We start from the raw sequence: 14,683 nt of genomic DNA, 5'->3' as shown, positions 1-14,683 counted from the left end.
TACTACTAACAAGATACACAGCTTAGTGGGTAAAAGCTAGGTCAATCAATGAGTGATAATTAGGATGAGAAATAGAGATGACTAAAAAGCTGTCTACTATTGAAGTTAGGCCGCTGGTGTGTTACAAAACCAACTGCAGAAAAGTGAAAATGAAAAAAAAACAACTTTTGTAACTCCTCTTTCTCTTTCAATACTCAAAACTTGGGCAAAAGGTAAATCACAACATTTTTGCCAACTGGGTAGTCCACTCTGTGCAACAGACTTCTTCACCTTTCCTGAAGTGAAATGCCTGGAGGATTCGTGAGTCAGCAAAAACCAGTTGCTGTGCATGGCAGAGGCTTGAATTTCTTCTCACTTATGACACCAGTGCAGATATCCACTATGCTTCGGTTCAAATACAGGCTGGAAACAGTCGCTGCTTTGAAAACTGAGTGAGGAAAAGAAAGAAATGTGTATATTTCACATCAGCCCGAGCTTTCCATTTTGGAAAGAGTTCATGAGCTGTTTTGCTGCATGCCTACCATGAATGCAGAAGAGATACTTTCACTCACCTGAGAGTGTATTCTTACATCATTATGGGATATTATATTTTCTTAAATCTAAGCATGGAAATCACACTGATGCATGACTGCTTTAAGTCATTTGTTTTTTTACTCACATACATTCTTGCAGTCATTTTTTCCAGCATTTTTGTACATAATATAGCAATGTAAAAGACCCATGGATTTCTGCAAAGAATAACCAAGGGGTTTTTTATATACCTAATGCATCATTGCTTTAATACATAGTTCTTATTTTTTGTCTTTGCTTATTATTACAGACGTATTTTCAAAAATATTTAACAATTAGAAAGGCCAAAAATCATGGCACCTCACCATTAAAGTACTTCTAAAAATACCTCATGTCCCTAAGCCAGATGTTTGATGGTTTGAGTGAGCTATTACCTTATTTTTGAAAAGTCCTATAGTGTTTCTGTTTCGTGCTTGCTTACTTTCGTATGTTAAGGGTTTTATTTAAACTTCATTCAAATCTTGAGGAATTAAAAGTGAACATATCTCTAGAAAACAATATGAATGTGATATAAAGGAACAAAATCAATATAGTTCAGAAGATTACATATTTTTGTGTTTTGTCATGGCTGAGGTTTTTCTGAGTCCCAGAGCATAGGTTGTTATACTTCAACATGCTAAAAATCTACTAAAATACTACAAACCCCCAAACCACGTGCTGGGATCAGTTAAACATCATTACTGAGCTTTGAGTTGTTTGTGCCTTATATAGGGGTGTTAGATGCAACATGGCAAATTCTCTCCCTTTACTGATTTACAGAGCTCATTTTCAACTGTTGATTCACTTTGAAAAGGTTGGTTTTCAGACTGTCTGCAAAAGAGAGATTGCAATGTATACTTTACCTTGAGGGCAAGAGCAGTGAACTCCATTTGTTAAACAAAGAGATGCACTAATTTGTGGGAATGAGATAAGTAATAAATTCAAATATTTGCTAAATATTTTGTAATTAGTTGAGAGGACAGAGCCTCAAGAAACTAAAATATTTGTCGGTATCTGCTGATGCTATTGCTGATACTATTTGTACAGGAACTTATTTACAGTGACATTAAAGGAAACACAACAAAAATGTAATATATTTCACAATAAAACCCTGGCTTGTGAAATACTTTGCTCCTTTAAGCAATCAGAGGAAGTTTGACTGTCAGAAAAATCCTAGAAAAATAATGGAAAGTGTATTTGCTTTGGGAAAATGTATGCTGCCTTGTCCTCCCTGGCTTCCAGGATTAGCTCAGAACCCCATTAATTCAGGACAGTGGTAGCAGAAGAATGCGTTTCACCTTTCTTTCACACATCATATGTACTCCATGCTGGTGCACAAGTCTGTTTACAGGGAGGGAAGCGCAGGCCTATGTTTGAAACATTAATGGCACTAGCATAATAAAAGTAAATCTAAGTATTTAGGGTCACTGAAGGGAACTGAATCTCAGACTGACCTACATTTGAACCATACACAGGAAAAATTTGTATTCTTTATTTTTTTTTAACTCTGTGGCCTTTTTCTTTCTCCAGCATAAAAATTAAAGACAGAAGATTTTTTCCCCCTTCCTTCTCACAACTTATGAGAGTAATTCAGAATCATGCTACCTCTTAAAAGCTGTACATTAAATAATGAATTCCTATCATGTGACAGAGTTATGGCATCTATTAATGTTGACTCTTATCCCCTACATAGGCCACAAAGACATTCACATTTTTTACTAGCAGCTCCGTGTATGAATTTCACATAGGCTTGTTACTGACTGTGGCTTCTTCTGGGTTTTACCGACAACCACACAGTGCCATCTGATGTCCTCAAAGAGCAATAAACTGTTTCTAAAATTGGTTAAATCACATAAAGCCCAAAATCTCAAAATTAAGACTTGACCATCACAGAACATTGCTTCCCAAGCCTACCTGGAAAAAAAGCCTCTAAATAATTTGCCTCTGTTTTTTTCAAAACCATCCTAACCTCATATATGAAATTACAAGCCCTGAGCTATTACTGTTCATGCTGGAATGATGATGATGATGATGATGATGAAAACTCACAGCCTTTATTTTAGGAAAATAATTAGTCTAGTCAAATGGAAGTAATAGAGTATGTGTATAAATTACTCTTGTCAATAAAATGGATGATTTTTTTGAAGCCTCAACAAGCTTATTAAATAGCCTACTTACTAACGGACAAGTCTAAATTGAGTAAGAAACAAGTTTGCTGGGGGAACCAACAGAATACAGGCAATTTGATCCCTTCATCTCTTCAACGCACTGTTGCAAATAACGGAAGCAATCCTAAATCTTTTCCTCATGTTTTTGGCAGATCAACTAATAGGTGTGCCTTCATCTTTTATACACATTGGATTTTAATTCTCTCACACACATGTAAACATCCATGTACAAATTTGCTAAAATTGTATTTAAGGCCCCATAAAGGTCTTAAAATGGTTTCTGACAAAGCAAGATCCAGCCCTTCACATAACCACGAGCACCTGCTGCCAAAATCCACGCTATGAATATATTTGAAAGAAGTTAAAAGAATAAAGCACCTTCTAGTTTCCAAGACATTTCTACCAATGTACACATGCGCATGTGAATATTTGCATCTCAATATAGAGAAAACTTATTTGTTCATCCAGGGCGAATTTTGCTTCTCTGTGTAGTGTAGACAGCACAGGGGATGCTGGTGGGAATAGACACCACTTTTGGGGGCCGGTGGTTGTTTTGCAGGTGAGGCAGGTGCGGATGGCGGTGAAACACAGCCATCTACCGGCCTCTGCTTTGCTTTGCTTGAGTGGCCTGCTCTCCTCTCACATCCAAAAATTCAGTTTTGCAGCACAAAATCTTGACCCAAGCCCTATCAGCATGAGTTTTACTTATATTCATGGGTCGTAAATGGTTGTTAAGTGATCGGCATTTATTCTGGGTATGTTTAAGCACAGAAGTGAGCGAGTATGCAATCAATGCAGCACTTTGATTACGGAATCTCAGACAAGGTAAACTGCATTTGAATTTTGCCACGGGATTTGAGACCGTTGCAAGACTTGCTGAGGATTAGCCATGCTTCCTGCTATGTTACAGTATATTGGAATGGTACTGCAATGTATTCCATATTGAAACACACGTGGAAAACACTTTAAAATTTCATTACAGAAAGCATTTGCCTCTATGGCTATACTAATTAGCTGTGTATTTTGTACCAGACAGTGGTCTTTCTGGTTCTTGTTTCAAAGTTTACTTTACGGAGCTACAATAAGTACATATTTAGGACAAAGCTAATCTGGAGTCAGCTATGAATATATAATGTGGTTTTCTTTCCCACTGTGATTATTTGGATGTTTACTAGTTTATAGGGACTTAAAACCTGCAAGCTTTCAATGCAATAATTAAATACTCCAACAATTTAATAATCCCAAGTTAAGTCCTCTCCATATGTAGGGAAACAGCTTTCCCTTCTCTGTGACCCCCTTGGTTCTGCCTGTTTAATAACTTAGGACAGTAATTGTTCATCACTTATTAGGCACTGAGGGGATGGTGCTTTATGGCCTTTTTGCAGTAGGAAAACATTGCACCTCCCTAAATAAAGCAGCAAAATCTAAGATCACAGCATGACTATTTTCTATCCTCTCTCAGCTGCAATATTTCTAACTGTAATTAGAAATTAGTCTAACTGGACACTTTCTCAATCATTTTCAAAAGTACTTACATATTTTGAACATGGCTACTTTTTACATCAGTAAAACCTCTCGTCATATGCTTACGTTGCACTGAACGTTGTGTTTCTCAGTGTGCTTGCAAATTGTAGCATTTCTTGATTTGCAAGAGAAAATTCAAACCCACTCAGAATCAAAGCGTACACGTGTTAAGGGAGCCCCGGTGGCTGCTGCATGGGATGCATACAAGACTGATTCAGTCACAGCCCTTGTCACATCAGGCGAAGGATGTGGATCTTCTGTAGGCAGCACCTGGACGTGACCAGCACCCTGTGGAGACCTCCACGGACCTCCAACGCAGGCTGCAGGATTGTGAAATTTTGATTTTGCCACCTTACACACCAAGGAATTTGCCGGTGTGGCGACATTTACCTCAGCCGGGGACCTGAGAAACACTCCCTGTCACAACCCAGACACCTACTCCCACAGCAGGCCTTGCTTTTTAATAAACACCTGTTTTATTTAGGGGAGGAGGAGGAGGAAACAGTTTCACCAAACTTTCAGAACCAGACCACCTCACACGCATTTGACGTCCCCACAGCCCTGAGGAGGGCTCCCACCTTTCAGGCGGCCCGGGGAGCCCGTGCCGGCCCCTCAGGGCCGCGGCAGCCGCACACCCGCGGCTGGGCCAGCACCAAGGCCGAACCCAGCCGGGCGCCCTGTGTCGGCACGTCCCGCCGCGGGGCCGTCACAGCCCTAGTGCCGCTGCCCGGCACTACGTGCGGACCAAGGCGGGCCGGCCGGCCCCAGCGAGCCTCCCCCCGCCCCGGCCACCCGCGGCCATCTCCCCCCGCCAGCCCGCGCTTCCCAGCCCCCGCTCCCCGGCCCCCCCGCAGCTGCCGCGGGCGGGGCGGGACGGGGCGGGCCCGGGCCTCAGCCAGGGGCGGCGCCCACGAGCCCGCCCGCCGCCACCATGAGCTGGGCCGCGCTGCTGGGGCTCCGGGGGCCGCGGCTGCTGGGGGCCGCCGCCCGCCCGGCCCGCCGGGGCCGGTGGCGCAGCACCGGTTGCGAGCCCCCGGCGGGCGCCGCGGTGCGCATCGGCTGCGCCTCGGGCTTCTGGGGGGACACGGCCACCGCAGGTAGGCGTGCGGCGCGGGGCCGGCGGCGGCGGCTGCCCGTGGGGGCGGCGGGGAGACCCGGCCGGGCGGCGGTCGCGGTCGCTGGGGTATCGAGGCCTGGCGGGGCGGGCGGCGGCTGCTGCCGGCGCCGCGAACGGCTCCGTTGCGTAAGCGGCAATGGCAGGGGCGGGACGGCCCGGCTCGGCTCAGCCCTGCCCCGCGGCTGCGGCCGGGCTGGACGGGGGTGCCGCGGTGCTAACGGCGCGGTCTTCCCTGCCCCGGCAGTGCCGCAGCTGCTGTACGGAGGGAAGCTGGATTTCCTCGTCTTCGATTATCTCTCCGAGATCACCATGTCATTGCTGACGGCTGCCAAAGCCCGGTCTCCCGTAAGTAGCCGTCGGCAGCCGAGGCCGGGCTGGGTGGGGGCGGGGCCGAGGCGGGCGGGGGCGGGGCCGAGGCGGGGCCGAGGCGGGGCGGCGGCCCCCAGCTCTCCCGCCCCCACCGTCTCTTCAGGACTCCTTAAGTCTCTCTCAGACGTGTCAGGCTGTGGGGGTGTTTTTGCATTTTTTTTTTTACTCGCACGTATTTATTCGATTTTATATATTGTTTCCTCTAGTCAGACCCTTCACGTCCGTTTCTAATAGCGTTATCCAAACCCTTTGAGTGCTCCTTGTTCTTCCTTCGTCTTGGTTAACTAAGCAAGGGGGTAGCATTGACTGAAGTGTAATGAACGGTTACAGCTTTTAATTATTTCAGGGTTTGGGTTACACTCCGGATTTTGTCTCCGCTGCCATGGCTCCCTATATAAAAGATATTCACAGGAAAGGTATGCCAGTCTGCATGTGTTTGTGTGTTAATGAAGTTAGCTGCTCTGATATGTTTTGTGGGGCTTCTGTTACTGTAAACAACTGCTTTTCCCCCAGCATCAGCACAAATCCCATTGTAATAGGTGTGAAGTGCAGCTCTGATGGTGACATTTAAATCAGGTTTTATGTATGTGTATCCCTGTGTATTTATTATTGTAGCTTGAATTTGTGAATGGAGCATCACTTTGCACATCTTTGTTAAAACATGAGAGCTGGACTTTTTCAAGGCAATCTGGAAGTTTTTCAACAATCCCATATAGCTTTAGAATATCGCTTATTTGATCGTTTTTCTGTTTACATTAACATAGCTTCACAGGTTTCTTATTTTGAGAGGTGAAAGGGAATTACTTCTAAGTACTCAATACTTTGCGGTCTGGAATCTATAGAGACAGATGCATATTTCTGCTGAAATCCAGTTGTTTGGAGAGCATGGATGCTTGAGTGACTGCTGTCAAATACTGTTCCTGTAGGAGTTGTCCTGATACAGTCTCTCTGCCTTATCATGTATGTCTGTTCGGTCCCTTTCTCCTTCCACATGTAAAAGAAAGATGAGAAGTATCTGTAACAATTCTTTTTCTGTAAACAATTTTGCTTTGGCTTATTCTGATCCTTTCACAGATTAAATGAGGTTCATATTTTAACATGAGTTTAGTACTTTACTTGATTAGATGTCTGACACCTTGCAAAGATGATACCTTTCTTATATATATATAAGTGATTGTTGCTGCTGCTGAACTTAATTTGTCTTTTTTGTTCAGGTGTTCGTGTCATCAGTAATGCTGGTGGAATTAATCCACTTGCTTGTGCAGCTGCCCTTGGGGAGGTGGCAAAGAAGGCAGATGTTGATTTGAAAATAGCTGTTGTTGCTGGAGATGACCTAATGAGTGAGGTATTTTACTTTGTCTTAAGGCTTAGTAGCATGGTGGAAATTATTTTAATCTATATAGCGTGAAGGTGGCATTTACTGTCCTACTGGTATAGGAACTTACTTTGTGTATTTTTATGCAGAAGCCTTCTGTTAGAAGCAACATTTTTAAGATGCTTTTCTTTCTTTCTTTTTTTTTTTGATGCATGAAAACAATTCCTGGCATCTCTTGTGTTTGGTGTGTGATGGGACTGTGTTTTTTATAAGGCTGTAGATCTGCTGTTTATCTTTTCGAAGCAAACTGTGAATGCAATCTAAGGTCTGCTTGCTCTTCAGGATAAGCTAGGATGTGCTGTTACTTATTGTTTCTGTCTAAACTAAATAAACCTGAATTTTAAAAATCTTAAATTTAAATGTGGTGTAGTTGCCACGTGTTCAAATGTTCCTCTCTTCCAGCTGTTTTTAGTAGTTTACAGGCATTTCCTGTAATTTTGTTTACCAGTACTTGTTTTCTGGTTTTATATGATTAGTTTATGGCCAGTAAGGTTATGTTAAGTAGGAGGTTCAAAGTTTTAATGTTAAAAAAAAAAAGAGAAAGATGAGATACATGGCTTTTTTAATTTAAAGGATGATGCTTTATGTATGAAGTCAGGTTCTGCAAAAAAGTGTTGGCTGTGCCTGAAAAGATACTGTGAAAACAGTTTATATACTGGTAGTAGTTAGGAGGGGATGGGTTTGCGCTATGGTTAAATCTCTGCCTGTAACTTGGAAAATTATTTATCTGTGTAGGCTTTTTACTCCTTGCATGCTATTGAATGTGGAAGATGGTCAAGTAAGATTCTTTATTTGCAAATTACGTGCAGTGCTTGGACTTCCTTTCGAGAAACTTTTGCCGTACTGAAATTACTTTAGCATCAGTGGTCCAGAATTTCATCACTGGTCCGACAGTGAAATAGTCATTGTTTAAGCTTGGCTTGGATGTTTCTGATCTGAAATAGATTATTTTCTATGCTGTTGTCAGTACGTAACTTCCAGGAATCAAAACCAGACAGCTTTTACAGAAAACTTTTACTGTTGATACCAAACATCATAAATAATGCTAGGATATGTTATTTGTGGTTTGGAGGATTACAATCCCTAACACAGAATATTAAATAAATTCAAAGTGGAAGATGTTGGGTTTTTTCCCCACACTATAGATCCCTGCCCTGTAGCTAGTACTAGACATTGAGTCTATGCAGTCACTAGCATCTGGATCCACTGGTTTCCCAAGCTGCTAATTAATGGTCAAAACCACCTTCCCACCCCCCACCCCCCCTCACTGTATCTCACTGGGAACACAAAGTATTTTAGATATCACCTGGAACCGCAGAATTATCCTTATTTTCTGGCCACTCCACCACTGCCATTATGGCAGACACATTTCTCTCCGTAGGGTTTGATTTATCCAATCTTACAGCAATTAAAGACAGTTTAAAAGCCTAGGGAATATGTCAGTGCACTGTAGTTGATAATCTGTGGCTGACCTAGCATTCTTTAAAGACTGACTAACTCTTTTTGTGTGCTGGAAAACTATGGTTAAAAGTGTATGAAGGGCTTTTAGCCATTCAACTGGTTTGTATTGGTGCTAACTAATGATTCTACGTTGCTTAGAGTTGCTATGAGGTGTATCTATTGTTTGATACTAATAAAAGGCTTACAGTAGATACTACAAAATGCTTACAGATTTGGTGTTTTGTTTCTTTTCTAACAGAAAGAGAACCTCAAAGGAGCTGGTATCACTGATACAGAGAGTGGCAAACCATTTCCAGAGAGTGTTCATAGCATGAATGTGTATCTTGGGTGAGTTATTTGAGCAAGTTGGTTTTATTATGCAAAAAATAATTTTAACACATTGACAACATGAAATTGTTTTGTTTTGCAAGTAGAACCACCTGGTTTGTGAGATTCACCTTTGTGTTACTCGGGCAACCAGAAAAAAAAATTGTTTGTAACTTGTAAATAAACTTTCAATGTAGAACCTTGCCAGTTGTGACTCCTTAGCATTAAATCTTCTGTGAATCCTCAGGTTTTAGTTCAAGCCAAAATAGTTCTAGTTTAATTATAACAATAGTAAAAATACTTTTTCATATTTGGAGTATCCTGTTGCTGTGTGGAGCAGTTGTTTAGGGTGTTGTCACTAGAGGAGTGCACCTGAGTACTGGGACATGCTCTGCGCACTGTAGGAGGTTCCATTAGGCTGCACTGAATTGTGTGTCAGGCTGGCTTTCCAGGACAGATCACAGTTTTGAAAGATCTCCTTTATGATACCAAAAGCCTCCCATGAAATCTTTAAATGCAAGTGTTCTAGCGGCCTGTTTGTGAAGAGTCACATTTTCATTGTCACTATGAACTTCTGCAGATGAATCAATGTCAATCAGGTCGCTCAAAGGGGCAGGACTGAGAAATGGGAAAGTAGTCAGGTGTTACCAAAAGCCAGCGTCTCTTTCAGTTGGTGATCCCAGTGATCCTGGTTTTGCTTTTCCTTTCTCAGTGTTGTACATACCATCCCTCCTGTATTCCTGTTCAGTGTTTCTCTAAAGCCCGTGAGCACAGTTCCCCCCTTTCTTATACAAATCTTTATGGGAAAACTACTGTGCTCTCTCTTTTATCATTCTCATTGCACTTTCCAAAAATGCATCACTGACAGGTAGCAGGGTATGGCTGTACCTAACACAGCATGTCTTTTTTTTTTTTTTTTTTTTTTCATCTGTACAGTAAGAGCCTTTAATAAACGAGTCTTTTTAAATTCCTTTTTAGTGTTTTCTGTTGTTGCTGGATTTTCTGTTTGTTGAATTTTGACTTGCAACATTTGCAGACCATGAGTTTAACTGTAGATGAAATCTAAGAAATAACATTCAAGATTTGTAATTATGAGAAAGTGTTCATTGCCATTCTGGTGATTCATGAATTAAAGCAATGCATATCAAAGCAGAGAGGACAAAAGCAGCCTAGTATGAGACATTTTAAAAATCTGTTACATCTGTCTCAGCTTCATTAACAGATGCTAGAACAGCAGTCTCTTGGTTTTCTGATAAAAGTGGTATTTCTTTATGGGCCCCTTAATCTTAGTTGCATTGAAATGTGATGCTATTATCAATTTCTAAAATTAGTCATTTTTTGTGAGTTATTTGGCAACATCAGCAGTGGATGCTTATTTATGAAGCAAATGATAAATTGATATATACTTGTAAAACAAGTCAACATTGGAGTGTATTGGGTAAAATCTGCAAGTTCTGTAGACAGTTTACTTTTAATTCCCTAAATTGATGTTTGCAGTTTGATTCTTGCTTCAAAGGTGTAAACTCCATCTGAAAAATGTGCACTGGGGTATCAATACTGAATTTCTTCTGTCCTTCCTGATTTGGGCTGTTAGTTCTGTGGACTGAACTCATGTGTGTTTGCAAGTGCCGAATGACTTTACTGGTTTTTTAAAGGTCATTAAACAGTTTTTCTATCAGTGCCCTGTATGTATGCAGAAACCCCATTTATGCTTTTTACTCATCACTTGTTACTCGACGCTATGCCCAGAGGTGTAAAATGTTTCTGTCTATTTGCTTGTTGTTCTAGCTACTATCCTTTGGTTCATGTAGCACTGGGGGGGGAACGACCCACATATGTATATTTTATGTTTACATTGCAAAGAGAACTTTGTGTCTTCTAACTTGCCTCAGACAAAAACAGGGCTAGGTCTATAGAAACTAGAAAACCACTGCTCTTGGTTTTGTTTTTCAAGACACGTTGTTTACATGGCTTGTGTTCTCACACTGCCTATTTCAAGAAGAATAAAAGGATCCAGCACACAGCATGGGTTTAGAAGCCGGGAGCCATGCCCTCTGGTCAGAGCTTGAGTGGTTCACCAGGGTGAATCTTTTCAAGCCGAACTAATTTGGACTGGGCAGACTCTTAAACTGACCAAATCTGAAAAATCTATTGCTTTGAAAATAATGACTGCACAGTGCTCCTCTTGAAGTTGGTTGATGCTGGAAGTTCTAAAACCACATAAATTGACCTGAAAGGTTTTAAATTGGAGGGCAGTGTCCCTAAGCTTTCTCTGTGAAGAATGTTGGTCTTTATACACTCATCTACAAACGAAACAAGAGTAATGAATCTCTGAAAAACACTTATTATTTTCTGTTACTGGTAACAGAAGTGACCCTCTGCGTATTGTGGCCAAGACGGTTTCTATGAGTATCAAGACAAGTGTTTCAATTATGTCATTTGGATACCCAAATATGAACGGGTGTTGTGATGATTGCTTTTTAAAATATTCTTGTTGTATATACAAAATGACAAACTGGTTGTTAAAGTTGATATTATTTCCTATGGGATTTTTAAGTGATTTTTATCCTGGGTGTAGCAAGAACTGATTTTTTTTTAATGATGCTGTGAAAAGTACTTACTGTTGTGTTTTGTGTTCTTCAGTGCAAGACCAATAAGCAGGGCTCTCGACCTTGGCGCCGATATTGTTGTGACAGGTAGATGTGTTGACAGTGGGATTGTATTAGGACCACTCATTCATTCTGTAAGTACAAGTTAATTTCCATATGATAATGAACCTATGTGAATGAATATTCGGTATTCATTGTCAGACAATTTTTGTTCCTTACAAAAATGTAGATACTACATAAAAAATAATGAGCATTTTTATTATTTTTGTCCTTGCATGCATGAAAAATTGCCAGCTTTCACTTCTCCTAAACGTATAGCAGGGATATTTACAAACTTGTGTACCATGAAGCTGGAAGGCGTTTTGGTGAAATTAAGGAAGCCTTACCATGTTTCGCCACTCCTTCCGCCCCCTACCTTTTTAAAATACAAGAAAATTTAAAATTTAAGAAACAGGTATATTTTTCTTTACCACAAGGTGGCGATAGTAGAGCTCCCTTTGGTTTTGCCGGGGGCGGGGGGGGGGGGGGGGATGCACATGAGGGGGTCTAAACCACTGGTCTTTTTCAATGGGTAAGCAGTTTTTCTTTGAGTTTCATTGCAACATTTCTCAAATTCCTTGATTTTCAACAAGGTGTACAAGCAGGATATGTGGTTTTCTGAAGTATTTTGAATAGGTTATACATTTTTGTGAATGACCACACACTGTGAAATATGTAAGCTTTCTTTTGGTGTGTATTTTTTTTAAAAAAAAAGAGGGTATGTGTTAGTGTCCAATTACGAACATCCTTTCTAAAACTTCATACTTTTCTGACTTCATGTATATTATAGTCTAATACAGAATTAAATTTTCCCATTTATAAGTGCCATTATGACTTGCTGTTTTATTCCTAGCTGTTTAAATTTTCAAAATAGTTGCCAGTCTGTATGAATGACTGCAGAGAGGCTTTACTGAAAGGTTTTAGGGAGATTTGTGCTAAGTTCTAAATAAGAAACAAGGAATATATTGCTTGCACTGTGTTGGACTTGGGGGGGGAAAATATGTTCTAGTTTAAACAGAAAGCATACTCCCAGATCTTAAGGATGACTGGTGGTACTCCAGGAACTGATAATTTTCAAAAGTTGGAAAAAGATAGCGGTTTGTTTACATGACACAAAATAGATGCTAGATTTTTATGCAAATTTTGGATAACATGGATATAGCACTTCCAGGTTTTTTGAAGAGGGGTGTGACTTGGAGAACTTATATTTGTTTGCGTGTATTGATAAGAGGAAAACTGAAATACATCAGAGCACTTTTACTAGTTTACTGTATAGCAACTCAAATCCACATACAGTGTCTGCCAGTAATTGTTCTTTAGATTTCTGCAGTTAAGGAAAAATATATCCAATGCGTTATTACTCAAAGCAGTGAACGTATAATGTGCACTTTTCTGTACTGTATGGAATTTTTATGTATTTAACGTATTTGTATTTTCTTCTAGTTTGGCTGGAATAGGGATGAATTTGACTTGCTAGCTGCGGGAAGGTAAATGATATAAGAAGAAATGGGTAAATTTGTATTTCATATCATAATGTCAGGGTAACAGAACTCTTTAAGCATTTCGTGATTTTGCATTTTATTATTGAATTAATTTATTTGAATGTTTCTGTTAGGTTTTGGGTTCTTCTTTAAGGCTTGCTTAATACTCTCATTTGGAATTGAAATGATAGAAACTTCATTCTGGAACCAACTTGAAGTAACAAAATGAGGAAAGGAGTGTGAATGATTTTATTTAACAGCTTAACTTTCTCTTCCTGTCATTTTGTGTCAAGAGGTGAAATCTTACAGTACAGACCGGGGATATGCAGCTCTTTCTGTTTGGCCATCACTGTTGATAGTTGAGATGGCAGCAGGTCTTACCCTCAAGGATGCACAGAAGGAGATTCAGTCAGAGGTCAGCATCCTTGTATGGTTTTGCAGAAGCGCAGTGTCAGTACTACCACGTGCAAACCCTAGTTGTAAGTCCTACGGTTAGGGATCTGATGCTGAAGGCATAGGGTAAGATTCTGTCACCTAATTTAACATTCTGCATCACCTGACTGCATTGAAGTCCATAAAAATGAATGCTTACTAGGGTGACCTGAGTACACCTAGTAGTAGTCTGCTTGGACCTCCTGTTGCTTGAGAATAAACGTGGAGATAAGGATCTACCCTGTAATTCTGTTGAGTGTTTTATGGGTTTTCACAATCAAAGACTTGAAAATCATAATACATAATCGTAACACATTCTGTCCTTCACATTGGAAGTGAGATGTTATATCTCTTGATTTAAAAATGGGGTTTGCATATTCAGTTCCACACAGTGCAAACTGCTAAAATACTGCACTTAGGTCAAGACTTACTAAATGACCAATGAAACTTGGTTCATGGTGTTAGATAATCTCTCAGGTGTTCTCTTTTTTTCAGGAAATTAATTTGTTTCTTCATGTAAAAGTTAGTTCTTTTAACTCTTATACTCATCTTTCAGAATCCCTTATTATGTTTAATGTGAAATTTACAAATACATTAGATGCCTATAGAGGAAAAATAGCATTTTCTGTTACATAGCTTTATTTCCATTGTACTTTTCTATTTTAAAGTTGGATATGTGAAACTTAATTTTACAGAATATTTAACTACTTGAATGCTATCTTCCCAGCCTTGCAGGTCATCTCATTGAATGTGGTGCTCAGTGTACAGGTGGAATATTCACTGACTGGCATGCGGTACCCGACTGGTAGGTAATTGTGACATCAGCATGTATGTTTACAGTGGGCCAAAGATGAAATTTCCTACCATCTGTGTTGTGAAAACTGCTTCTACTTTACTCTTTTGAGGGAGGCAGTATGGGCCTCTTGATATTTTTCCACTGTAATGTTACTCTTCTGTGATCTGTTCTCCCTGTTGCAGTTTTCCTTTCTGGTCAGTTGGGGACTTGCTTTGTTAACTTGAGAAGCAGATGGTTTGAAAAAAATTTTGGCCTTTTTTTTTTCTTTTTAGATATTTTTTTCTGTTTCCTTTTTCATCATCTGCTTTTTGGAAAGATTTGCTGCTGGTTTTCATGTATGATTGTAATGGAAAAGACAATGTGCATATTTTGGATGCTGTTTCGTCAGTCTTAGTTAAATCAGAGTTACCTACTGTTCAGTCACAATTTTTTTTATTTTTTTTTTGGTAGAATCGTG

At 40.3% G+C, this 14,683-nt stretch overlaps 1 protein-coding gene across 4 annotated transcripts in view; it reads left to right on the top strand.

Annotated features, from left to right (window-relative positions):
• Positions 1-5,139: 5,139 nt before the first annotated feature.
• Positions 5,140-14,683, top strand: part of LOC130147724 (uncharacterized) — a 65,594-nt gene continuing 56,050 nt past the window's right edge. For 2 of the 4 annotated variants that reach the window (XR_008821312.1, XM_056335324.1), the window contains exons 1-8: positions 5,140-5,338; positions 5,603-5,703; positions 6,074-6,143; positions 6,942-7,072; positions 8,802-8,890; positions 11,513-11,612; positions 12,961-13,004; positions 14,158-14,235. Coding sequence is in view for 3 of the 4 variants with exons in the window: in XM_056335324.1 (XP_056191299.1) it covers positions 5,173-5,338; positions 5,603-5,703; positions 6,074-6,143; positions 6,942-7,072; positions 8,802-8,890; positions 11,513-11,612; positions 12,961-13,004; positions 14,158-14,235 (779 nt within the window). In the remaining variant the exon portion in view is untranslated. The remainder of the gene's footprint in view (positions 5,339-5,602; positions 5,704-6,073; positions 6,144-6,941; positions 7,073-8,801; positions 8,891-11,512; positions 11,613-12,960; positions 13,005-14,157; positions 14,236-14,683) is intronic. The other 2 variants (XM_056335313.1, XM_056335303.1) reach the window with 1 other exon arrangement.

The sequence above is a fragment of the Falco biarmicus genome, chromosome 1, assembly GCF_023638135.1.
Source record: "Falco biarmicus isolate bFalBia1 chromosome 1, bFalBia1.pri, whole genome shotgun sequence".
Lineage (NCBI taxonomy): Eukaryota > Metazoa > Chordata > Aves > Falconiformes > Falconidae > Falco > Falco biarmicus.
This window is presented reverse-complemented; position numbering and strand designations above follow the sequence as displayed.